The sequence below is a fragment of the Myodes glareolus genome, chromosome 11 (assembly GCF_982192425.1).
Source record: "Myodes glareolus chromosome 11, mMyoGla1.1, whole genome shotgun sequence".
Taxonomy (NCBI): domain Eukaryota; kingdom Metazoa; phylum Chordata; class Mammalia; order Rodentia; family Cricetidae; genus Myodes; species Myodes glareolus.
The window spans coordinates 78,539,477-78,552,643 of NC_142036.1; the positions used below are offsets into that span (position 1 = coordinate 78,539,477).

Below are 13,167 nucleotides of genomic sequence, written 5' to 3' on the forward strand. Positions count from 1 at the left end.
TTCTAAGGCCTGCATAGACCATTCTCTTTGTCCTTCTGCCAAGAATGCTCCTACTTACTAGCCTTCACAATGAGGTCTCACAAAGTAGCCTTCCTTACATCTCTTGAAATGTATGCTTTCAGAGAACTGCTAGTGTGTTCCACAGCATCGACTTCATTTGTGAGGTTATTTATGTCATAGTCACTTAAGTAAATAACTCACAGTCCTATAATTCCATGTGTCTAGCTTTTTTATTATTCTAAAGTAATAACTAATACAATATCATCAATAAATACCACTAAAGATTAATATAGTGTATTTACAAATTAGTCATTGTTTCTAGATGCTTTGAAAGTATTATGATTTTAGTAAAGTCACAACATTATTCTGCACAAATTCAGTGTTGCCATAAAGGCACACAACCTTCACAAAATGAAGGTATAAAAGTGATAAAGTCAAAAGAGTAACAGAAAGAGGGGTATCTTGACCTTGGATCCTTATAGTTTGACGTTCAAGAATAAATACACGCCATATGGGATTCCTAGGCACATCAATGATAATCCTCAATCAAACAACTACTGTTAAAACCAAGATAAAGCAATTTCAGACTGTGCGGTTCCAAACAAATCAGTGAATGAAGAACTACATAGAAATATGCCCAAATGATTGAATTTTTAAAAACAGGGATTCTATTCATATATTAATAGAATCCTATTGATTTTATATATTACACACAACTTCACTTTAAAAATCTAAGACAGAAATAAGATAGAAAATACTTTTAATTTTTCTTAAATCACTAGATTTTGTTAATTATGATAAAATATGTTTATTTTCAGTCACAATTCACGTTTGTAAACTTTTATTACATACAGAACTAATCTAATGATTACATTCTGTATTTTAATAGAAAGACCTAATAGATAAGGAATCAATAACATCGATTAAAAGAAATTCCATAGAATGCTTCTTCTTGTGACTACTTGCATTACATGTCTTCTCTGGACCCTGTGATGGTCTACCTAAGAGATCTCAGACTCACCTTAGGACATGATGGGTCTCTCGCTGTTTCAATCATTAGTGTAGATCCCATTTTATCCCTTTATTAAACAAAAATACGTGAGTTATATCAAAACTATTTTATCTCTTAACAATCAAGGACTATATACTTGCCTGTAGCGCTGTTATAGTACAACAACAAACAAAAATAACTTTAAACCTCCAAGAGGTTTAAATCCAATGAATGCATATCACACAGCAATGACATATGTAAATTCATGAAGACACTCAGAAGTTACAAAATAAAAGACCATTTGGTGGTACATTAGTTGGCTTTGTAACTTTCTTTTATACATTTACTGAAACATCTTTAAATAGTAGTATGACTTCATGAGAAATGATATGAATTATTCCTTCCTAGCAGGCTCAGAAGAACGTGAAATAACATTTAACCTGCAATAATGGGTAAGTTCACAAGTTGAAGGATGTAAATACATACTGTGTTATAATTGATAATTCCTATATAATCTCCCATGGAATCTTTCTAGTGTGGCAAAAGTAGCTTAAGATTCGTTTAAAAGATTAAGTGAAAAGAGCTAACATATTTCTAATAAAGAGAGGAAAATTTATTTCATTAAAACTAAATATCTACAGGCATTGAACAAAAAGTAAAAGAAGAAAACTTGAACATAGACTGTCATGTAATGTGGTATTTCAAACCAATGGGGAAAAAAAAGTAAACTCGAACATTTTAATTGAATAAAACAAAGTTTGATTTCAGTACCCATCAAGATCATTTTCAGATACACAACTTACTTAAAAGCTTACCATTAAACTGAAAATAACAATTATTTACTTAATTTCAGAACAGAAAGTAATTTTATAGGCATTAAAACAAAGTTAAAAATCATTAAGAAAAACATGGTTAATGAACATTTGTAAATTCACTACATTAAAAATATCATTCGCTAAGAATATTTTTTGAGGCTGGGGAGACATCTCAGTGGGAAAGGGCAGGGCACTTGCTTTAAAATCAAGGGGGCATGAGCTCCAGTCCTGAGCATCTACATAAAAGCGAGACAAGGCTATGCATGCCTGTCACCCTGCATTGAGGACAGAGACAGGTGGGTCTCAGGAGCTCACTGGCCAACTAGTCTAGCCAAAACTAGTCTAGGCAACCTTTAGGTTCAGTGAAATAAGGTGGAGAGTGATACAGTAAGACAACAGATCACAGAGTGTGGTACCCAATGTCTCCTTCTGGCCTCTCTTTCTACACAAAAGGGTACCTGCATACATATGTGTGATTGATGCTAACTCAGTACAAGTTAGGATCATCTGGGAAGGGGGAACATTTTGATTGAGAAAAAAGCCTTCATCAGATAGGCCTGTAGGTAAGTCTGTAGGGCATTTTATTGGTTAATGATTACTCTGGAGAGCCCTGGCCATTATGAGCAGGTGGTCTGGGGGTTGCATAAAGCAGGCTGAGTGAGCCGTGAGAAACAAGTCAGTAAGCAGCACTCCACCATGGCCTCTGCTCCAGTTGCTGCCTAGAGTTCCTGTCCTGACTTTAACTCATGATGGGCTGTGCTTGGGATGTGTAAGCCAAATCAACCCTTTCCTCCTAAGGCACTTTTGTTAATCGTGCTTTATCACAGCAATAAAAAGTAAACTAGGGTAGAGTCCTACCCCCCCACCCCCGCCAAAAACCAAACCAACCAAACAAATCACCACACTATTAAAAAGAAACTAGGAATAAATAAAGTATATTCTTGAAATAACAACAGCAAAAATATTCTGGACCCATTAGATGGCTCAGCAGATGAACATGCTTGCTGCCATGCCTCATGATCTGAGTTCAATTACAGGAACCCACAGGTAGAGAAAACAGTCTGGCATGAAAACCCAAACACAGATATACACAATAAATACATATAAAAAACAATTAACACAGTTTTCAATATATGGTTAATATATTCATAATACAATGGGCACTGCAGTGGCAGAAAAATAAGCAAAATATCATATCCATAAAATTTACAAAAATAATGTAATAAAAAATATAAAGAAGGTTCATGGTCTCTAAAAAACTCTCAAACTCATATATTTTAAAAGTTTAATTATTTGTTATTTTAAAAGACTACATAAAACAGAAATAGAAAACTGGCAGATGAATAAGCCAGGATCCTATTTTTAAGAACAATTCAGCTAGATACAAACATATATCTCAGGATTTATTGTTTGAGACTTTCACTCACCCAAGCATTACTATGTCTGGATGAAATTCATCCCCATTCTCTGCCTTCCAGTCCCTTCCTCTTCCTACCACCACTTTTCCCTTCCAAATTCACGTCTTCTTTTTCCCCCAAGACCTTTAAAACATGTATAACATTCTGACACAGGGTTTTATGTCTAGGATTTTCCTTTAAAGATATCAGCAGACGTAAATTGATATGTAAGGTGTCCATGTCCATTTGTGAACTACAAAAATAAGACATCTTATGTGTCCTTTTCTAATAGGAAATATGTTAAGCCAAAAATAATATATTCATAATATGAGATAATGAACAACCATTCAAAATGCTTTCAAATATATTAATGATAGATCCCCTGCAACAGATGCTAAGTGAAAGTGCAGGACACATACACAATCATCCCAATTGTGGGGGGAGAAGGAATACACACATGTACACAAGCACACACTTATTTGGCTATAAGTTATAAAAAGAAATGTTAAAGTTTTTGCTCTTAGTGGGATTATAGGTTATTTTCATTGATTTCTTTAATGTTTCATTATTTTTTAAAAACAGTATTTGAACAAATGAGAAATGAGTATGTTTCCTATAATTTAACAAGACTGATACATTCTGAAATGTTGGCAGAAGTTTAAAATTAGTTTTCTGATATGGGATGTCCTTCTGTATATGTGTTACTTTTATTGGCTGATGATTAAAGCTGTTTCGGCAGCAGAAATCCCAACAGAAATAAAGAGAGAGAATGGGCGATCAGGAAGACACCATGTAGTTGCTGAAGGAGAGCGATGTCAGAACAGAACCTTACCTGGTAGGCCACAGTCTCGTGGCAGTACACAGATTAATAGAAATGGGGTAATTTAAGATATAAGAGTTAGTTAATAAGCAGCTTGAGCTAACAGGACAAATAGTGTTGTAATATATATATTTCATATATATGATATTATATGTATATATAACTATATTAATATAGTTTCCATGTGATTATTCATTTCTGGGTGACTGGGAAACAAAAAAGCAGTCTCTGCTTACAGTTTTCTACCACAGCTTATCCTAATCACAAAAGAAAGAAAAATAACAATTCATAAACATCCTACACAAATATGGTTAAGAAAATATGACACAGCCACACTCTGAAATGCAGTGTGGTCTTTCAAAAATGTTACATGTTTTAATAAAATTAAAAACAAGGGGGAGGACACAAATTTACAAGTATAAAGTAACTTCAGTTATATAAAATATATGTGAGAAACAGATTGAGCTAAGGAGATGTCTTATGAGGAAGCATGAGGACCTGAGTTTGTATCCAATCAGAAAGCTGGGCATTTGCTTGTGTTTCCAGTAATGGTGAGACAAAGAGATGGAGACAGGTGGATCCCTAGAGCTTCATAACTAACCAGCCTAGCCTATTTGCCAAGCTCCAATCTAACGAGAAGATCTTGTCTCAAGTAAAGGGTGGAAGGTGCCTGAGGAATGATATTGGAGGTTGACCTCTGACCTGCGCTTGTACACATTTTTATGCAAGAATCCACACCATGCACACCACACACACACAAACATTCACTTACATGCCACACACAAACACACAAATCTAATCAAGAAAAGAACTAGATATATTACAAGTTCCACAGCTTTCATTAAGTTTGAGGTGATCTCAATTTCTACTCTGCACTTCCAGTTTTGATTTCATTGCAACTGAAAAGAAATTTTAGTATTACCTTCTGTTTCAGAGTAATGACTTAAACAGTAGATACTTACAATCTGTGCTCAATATCACCTTATAACTTTTTAAAAAGGAACTTATTGAGGGCTCAGGAAAAGATTCCACCTGCAAAATCCTGCCCACAAACAAAAACCTGAGTTCAGGACCCAGAACCTATATAAAAGCCAGGCAGGTATGGACCTGTAATTCTAGCGATGGGGAGACAAAGACAAGCAGGCCTGGGGCCTGCTCACCCGTCAATTCAGCCAAATTGATGACCTTCGGCTTTAGTAAAGGATCCTGCTTTCAAAGATAAAATAGGCTGGGAAGATGGTTCAGTGGATAAAGGATGTGCTTCACAATCATGGAACCTGACTTTTAGCCCTAGACTTCATGAAAAGGTGGAAGAAGAGAACCAACTCCACAAACTGCCCTCTGGCCTCCACATAGGTACTACAGCGCACACTAGTGTGGGAGAATTGTCTGTATTATGTCAATCATGTTTTAAATAAAAGCTGACTGGTCAGGTAGGAAGTATAGGTGGGTCAACCAGACAGGAAGTAGAGGTGGGGCGATGAGAACAGGAGGATTCTGGAAAGCAGGAAGCTCCTTCCACAGTCCTGCGCAGATCACAGAAGAAGATGTGAGCTGCCCCACTGAGAAAGGTACCAAGCCATGTGGCTAACATAGATAAGATTAATGGGTTGACATAAGTTATAAGAGTTAGCAAGAAGCCTGAGCTAATGGGCCAATCAGTTTATAATCTTATGGAGATCTCTGTGTGATTTTCTTTGGGACCTTGCCAGCAGTGGGGTACCAGGTGGGACAGAAACCCCAACAAGTAGGCCCTCATGTTACAGCACACATGACCACACATGATACACACAATGATAGACAGATAAATGAAAACGTGGAATGACCAAGGAGGACACCTAACATCAACCTTTGGCTTCTGCTTGCATGTACACATACATGTGCATGGACACCACACACATATAAACATACATAGAGATAAAATATGCACTCTTACACACATTAAAAAATGGCAATTATAATTTCTACATGCAAGTCTTACACACACAATTTCAAGAATCTGTGACTAGAACATGAGTCACCAAAATAGTAATAGTAGTTATTTCCAATAAGTGGGAATAATATGATTTTAATATGTATAAACAACAATATAACCAAAATATTTTCAAAAGAATTAAAACTCACTTAAGGATCTTTTCCCACGTGTGACTGTCATAAAATGCATGGCTCCAACTCATTTTGACTGTCCCAACAATGACGTTCTGTGAGAACACATCTGATCCCAACTTTCGATAGAGTTCCTCACATTCATCCAGCGGCATGTGGAACAATCCCAGCATGAACGCTAATATGGCCCCTGGAAAGAACATTCTTAGTCTTTATCAGCAGTGAGGTGACTGCTCTTATAAGTACACATGACTCTGAGCCACCGAGCTGCTGAAATTCTACATCTGATGCTGTCTGTCTGTGAAATGAGCATAAATAATAACTACAATTTATAAGTCCCTTACACTTGACTAATACATGTAAAATGCTTTTTCACGTCCCAAAAGATGACACTGAAAGGTATCAGAGACTTCGAGGTAACAAAGAAAGCAATTTAAAAATATTATCTAAATGTTTTATACTAAATTAGATTATATGTAAGATGAAATGGCAAGTAAAAACAAGTTTTACTAACAAAATACAGTGTATTTGAGAACTCCATAAATTCATTAAGCAACTTCCCCATGAGTTAGGCCCTAGAATCAATGTGATGAAAGAAATTAGACAGTCTAAGATGTTCTTTTAAACAGTTGATTTTATGTACCAGTTGCAATTGGTAGGACACTCTGCCACCTAGTGGTTTTACTATGCCTTACTCTGAACTAAAGAGGAAATGAAGTGCTGGAATATGAGTAAAACAAAGACCTGCTTAACTGCTTAACCTGTAAAGGAATAAACAACAATACAGTTTAAATGCTTTCTTAGTTTTAGCGGTTTTATTTCATATGTATTAGTGTTCTGAATACATTTATGTCAGCACACTACATGCATGCCTGGTGCCATGAAGTTCAGAACAGAGCACGAGCTCTTCTGGAAGTGGAGCTAAAGATAGTTGTGAACTGAGCCCTGGTCCTGGAAAAATTTAGGCAGTGCTCTCTTAATCCCTAAGTCATCTCTCCAGTGATGAAAAGTTTATTAATTTTATGTTAATTGGCATCATTTTAGTAAAAGATAACTCATAACTTGAAAAAACAATGTTATAGATCAAACTACATAAAATATTTTTAATTTGAGAATATTCCTATTCTCAAAACATAACAAGTAATTTGTTTTAAAAAGTTAAATGATTCTTTTTTATTTTTGAGACAGGGTTCCTCTATGTAGTCCTGACCGTCCTGGAGTTAGATACGTATGCCACGCTGGCCTTGAGCTCATAGAGATCCCTTCTGTCTCTGCTTCCCTAGCACTAAGAAAGAGTCTTTCTATTACCTTTAGAGGTTTAATTGCCAGGACCATTCCAAATTTCAGAAATGGGGAATGTGTCAAACCAAACCCACTAACAACACTAGTCTTAGGAAATGTCTCTTTGAGAAGTCAATTACTTTTGGATATGTACTTTATTTTTTTTTCCTTTTTTTTAAAAAAAACTTTCTTTTAATATTTATCTATTTATTATGTATACAATAATCTGTCTCTTGTATGCCTGCAGGACAGAAGAGGGCACCAGACCTCATTACAGATGGTTGTGAGCCACCATGTGATTGCTGGGAATTGAACTCAGGACCTTTGGAAGAGTAGGCAATACTTTTAACCGCTGAGCCACCTCTCCAGCCCTTTATTTTCTTATCTTAAGAGTCATACTATATATTAAAAGAAATCTACATGAAAAAAAATTTCAAATATGACATACTAAGAGACCTCTGCAAAGAAATGTTTTCTTCCTTCTAACCATCCTTCTCCATGCTTACTAACACCTGAAACCCTGGGTTCCTTATTCCAATGTGCATCACCCCATGAATCATCCTTGCAATAGTTCTCATCATTCAGTCTTTCAGCTGGGGAACAATCAGTGTGCACTCTGGGAATATGCCACACTTAACACTAGCCATATAGAGAGATCTCTGGTCTTTAGAGTTACCACAGTTCAGAAGAATAAGGCATAGATATAAACCTTGTGAAGAGCACATTAAAATGAGAAACTGAGTCAAACAGTAAAATAAATTAACAATTACTTCAAGTAAAATTCTTGTATACAAACATTAAACCTCCTTTCATACATATGCCAAGTAGCAGTATTTAAAAGTAGCTTTGCAGACCAAAGACACATTTGCCACTTTAAGTTCTAGTTTCAAACCACCATATAAATAACATAGGAGTCAAATTACTCGTTGATATTCCTTACAAACAAACAAGGCTTTTACCGCCTTTAGTTTTATATTAACTCAAGTGCCATCTGACTACCTGCCACTTCATTCTTCTCCCATCATCTCCTTATGGTGACTATGCCAAAAAAGCAGTGATTAACAATTATTCATTGTCAATGTGACTTGTTGAAAATATAATAAAAAAGTCATTTTAAATGCTTACACTTAAAAGGTTACATGTTTAAAAAGTAAGTTTGAAAAGTTCATGACACATTGACACATTAAAGTTGAGAAAAGACTGCCCAGTATTTCAGAGCAGGACCATGGTCTCCAGTCTTCATGGTCTTCCTGTAATTCACTGGTAGGGCACACCCAACTACATGACAGTTACCTGTGCTTACACCACAGATGTAATCAAAGAGCTGATGAATTGGCTTCTGAGTAAGTTCAACCAATTTCCTCAGAGTCTGAAGAGCAACCACACCTCTGTGAAAGAAAAAAATACAAATGGATAATTTGTTTCAAGGGAAATTCAAGTTATAGAATAAGATAACTTTATAAAACTGCTTTTAGCATTTGACAAAATTCAACACCCCTTTATGATAAAGGTCTTGGGAAGATAAGGAATACAAGGATCATATCTAAATATAATAAAAGCAATATACAGCAAGCTGATAGCTAATATCAAATTAAATGAAGAGAAACTCTCAAAGCAATTCCACTAAAATTAGGAACAAGATAAGGCTGTCCACTCTCTTCATATCTCCTCAATATAGTGCTTGAAGTTCTAGCAACAGCAATTAGACAACATAAGGAGATCAAGGGGATTCGAACTGGAAAGGAGGAAGTCAAACTTTCATTATTTGCAGATGATATGATAGTGTACATTAGTGACCCCAAAAACTCTACCAGAGAACTCCTACAGCTGATAAACACCTTTAGTAACGTGGCAGGATACAAGATCAACTCCAAAAAAATCAGTAGCCCTCCTATATACAAAGGATAAAGAAGCAGGGAGGGAAATCAGAGAAACTTCACCTTTCACGATAGCCACAAATAGCATAAAGTATCTTGGGGTAACACTAGCCAAGGAAGTGAAAGATCTATTTGACAAGAACTTTAAGTCTTTGAATAAAGAAATTAAGGAGGATACCAGAAAATGGAAGGATCTCCCATGCTCTTGGATTGGTAGGATCAACACAGCAAAAATGGTAATTCTACTAAAGGCAATCTATAGATTCAATGCAATCCCCATAAAAATCCCAACAAAATTCTTCACAGATCTTGAAAGAACAATAATCAACTTTATATGGAAAAACAAAATACCCAGGATAGCCAAAACAATCCTATACAATAAAGGAAATTCCAGAGGCATAACCATCCCTGACTTCAAACTCTACTACAGAGCTACAGTAATGAAAACAGCTTGGTATTGGCATAAGAACAGAGACACTGACCAATGGAATTGAATTGAAGACCCAGATATTAATCCACAAACCTATGAACACCTGGTTTTTGACAAAGAAGCTAAAATTATACAATGGAAGAAAGAAAGCATCTTTAACAAATGGTGCTGGCATAACTGGATGTCAACCTGTAGAAGAATGAAAATAGTCCGTATCTATTACCATGCACAAAACTCAAGTCCAGATGGATTAAAGATCTCAATATAATCCAACAACACTGAACCTGATAGAAGAGAAAAGTGTGAAGTAGCCTGTAATACATGGGCACAAGAGATGACTTCCTACGTAGAACCCCAGTAGCACAGACAATAAGAGCAACAATGAATAAATGGGACCTCCTGAAAATGAGAAGCTTCTGTAAAGCAAAGGACACAGTCATTAAGACAAAAGGCAACCTACTGAATGGGAAATCTTCACCAACTCCAAATCAGACAAAGGTCTAATTTCAAAATATATGTCCCAATATAGCCTCTATATTAATAAATAAAAGTGACTTTATGTTTTAGTTTTAAAAATTGATTTTATGGCTGGGCAGTAGTGGCACATGCCTTTAATTCCAGCACTTGGGAGGCAGGGGAAGGAGAATCTCTGTGAGTTTGAGGCCAGCCTGGTCTACAGAGTGAGTTCTAGGATAGCCAGGGCTACACAAAGAAACCCTGTCTCAAAAAATAAAAATTAAAAAAAAATGATTCTAGGATAACTCTATTAAAATCTTTAAATAAAATCTCTAAAGCTGAATTAAATCTATAGTTTCAAAAGCCATTTTTCTAGCCTTACCTTGTTCCTCCACCATCAATTGTAAGGATTCGGATTCCTCTGCCTTTCACTGGATCCACATAACCAATTAAGGCCAAAATTTCTCTAACTGCAGCCTGAAGAGTCTCATCTTTAATTTGTCTAAGTCGTAATAAATACGGAATAATTTTTTCCTACATTGAGAAAAAAAGACACTTTGTTACTTCTGTCAGATCAAGAAAGAAAATGTAGCAGGCACGGCAGCACACACGTGGAACCCTGACATTAGGAAGATAAGGGAGGGGAAGCTAGAGTTCAAGACGAGCCTGCGCTAAAGCGACACCCTGGAACAAAAGGAAAACATATTTAGCTGACATGAGCATAGCATAAAATGAAAGTGTATTTATTACTTTCGCTGTAATTAAAAATGATTACTTTATGACATTCCAGTATCAATAACAATTTAGCATATATTTGTCCTTATTTGAGAATCAAAAACAAACAAACAACCAAAAAATACAAGCCTCTTCCCAAAACATTTTCTTACAATGTGCAATGTTTGCTAAGTGGTATAACACACCCCTATTATCCCAGCATTTAGGAGTCTAAGGCAGGAAGACTGTGAGGTTGAGGCTAGCCTGGGCTACAGAGTAAGTTCAGCCAGCCAGAATTACATAGCAAGACTGCCTTTAGAAAAAGAAAACATTCAATACTCAATACAGAAAAGATGACTGACTTAATACAATTAGTAGAAATTTTGCCAAAAAGCTTAACATAAATTTAAGGGAAAAGCTGAGTCGTGTAATGCTCAATACATTGAATAATTTTCTAACGCATTACTCACTTTGCTTCTTTGTTGACCAACCAAACCCGAAATACTATTTTTGTTATTCTGCTTTTTGTCCTAGCTAGTATTGGGCTGCAAAGGACCCCTACAGGAATCTGAACAATAGTGGAAGCTACACAGGCAAATTTCCGTTACTGGTTAGGATACAAAATTTGTTAGAGGTCCTTGCCCATGTCAAGAGCAACCAGAAAAACCTTAGCGAACTCAAGAAGGCCATGTTCTAAATGCATCACAGAGCTTAACACAGCACGGGAGCAGCTTTCCATCTGGAGAGGGTAACTGCTGCCTGGAGCTGATAACCTTGCTCTTTCCTCCAGACATTTGCTGATTCTGGGAACACACAAAGGACAGAAAAGCTGGGCTTGATTTAGGGAGGGTCACAAAGGAACAGAGAACTCAGCGAAGCTTGTATTTTCATGAGGTTGGAGTCACAAAACTGAAGGCCTAGGAAGCCTGCATAGCTGTTTTCAACTTAACACACCTGCAGAATTCTCAAAGTAAAATGTATGGGAGGGAAAAAATGCTAAATTTAAGCCTTCTGTAAAAACAAGATAATGTTTTGTATTCTTGAGTTTGGATGACTCAAGGCATGGTGGTAGTGCAGGAATATACACTAAGAACAGGAAAATTAGAGGTCTTTCCCAAACTCTAATAATCCTTAGCTCTGTCCTACTTAGTGATGGTGGTCCATTTTGTATGTCAGCAGAGGAGCAAAATAACTCTCTGGAAAAAAAAAATCTAGAATTTATGCAATTTCTGAAACTCACAATTGCCCAGCATACAGAAAAGTTATAATTTTTGTCAAACTGGTACCATATAGTCAAAGACCAGGGACGAGTCTCCTACTAGAATTACCAATAAAAGATGCTTAAATCACAATAACATTAGCAAAATTATACATCAAAACATCACAGTTATAAATTAACAAAATAAGCCTAATGAAAGATGTATAAGGCATTCACGATAAAGAGGTTTAAATACTGATGGAAAACAAAGATTAAGTTGATAATTAACCATAAACCGTCTTACTGATTTCCTATAATCTTAACTTAATTTTATTGTCTTTTTTAACTTCAAAATTCATCTGTAAATGTGACATGCTAAGAATAGTCTAAGTAGGGGCTGGGTAAGTGATTAAGAGCACTGGATACACTTTCCAAGGTCTGGGTTTTAATACCCAGCACCCACATTGAAGATCACTACTGTAACTCCGGTTCCAGGGATCTGACACTCTCTCTGACCTCCACAGGGCACCAGACTCACACACTGCAACAGACAGACAGATAAAGATAATTTTTTTTTAAAAAAAAAAAAAAGGAAGAAAAATAATAGCAACGTTAGGAGGCTGGAGAGATAGTTCAGTGGTTAGAAACATGAGCTGCTTTTGTAGAAGTCCTGAGTTTAGTTGCCAGCATCCACATCTGGTAGTTCCCTAACATCTATAATTCTCCCTCCAAGGTGAGTCAATGACTCTTTCGGCTTCCAGAGGCATATTTACTTACATGAACATATACCTATGTAGACATATATGCATATACATAGCTTTAAAAATAGTTAATCTTTTTTAAAAAGAAAAGCTAAGTTAGAAATTATAAGGATGAACAGAGGCAAAAAGACTTACAAAATGAAACATTAAATTTATTATAAATCTAAAGTAATTTAGGAAGTACAGTGTTGGAGCAAAAATACATAAATACATTAGCAGAACAAAATACTGTGTCAGGAAATGGACTATTACAAAAACAATGGGCCCATAAATAACCGCCTTATTTATGAAAACTTTTTTTTTCAACAAATGGTTGCTTGT

General features: G+C 35.9%; 1 protein-coding gene across 3 annotated transcripts in view; it reads right to left on the reverse strand.

Moving 5' to 3' along the window:
- Pnpla8 (patatin like domain 8, phospholipase A2) overlaps positions 1-13,167 on the reverse strand; it is a 52,865-nt gene that overhangs the window by 17,685 nt on the left and 22,013 nt on the right. For all 3 annotated transcript variants that reach the window (XM_085697711.2, XM_085697712.2, XM_085697713.2), the window contains exons 4-7: positions 10,556-10,707; positions 8,704-8,798; positions 6,148-6,319; positions 1,022-1,079 (exon numbers count right to left, since the gene is read on the reverse strand). In XM_085697711.2, coding sequence (XP_085553837.1) covers positions 1,022-1,079; positions 6,148-6,319; positions 8,704-8,798; positions 10,556-10,707 — 477 coding nt within the window. The remainder of the gene's footprint in view (positions 1-1,021; positions 1,080-6,147; positions 6,320-8,703; positions 8,799-10,555; positions 10,708-13,167) is intronic.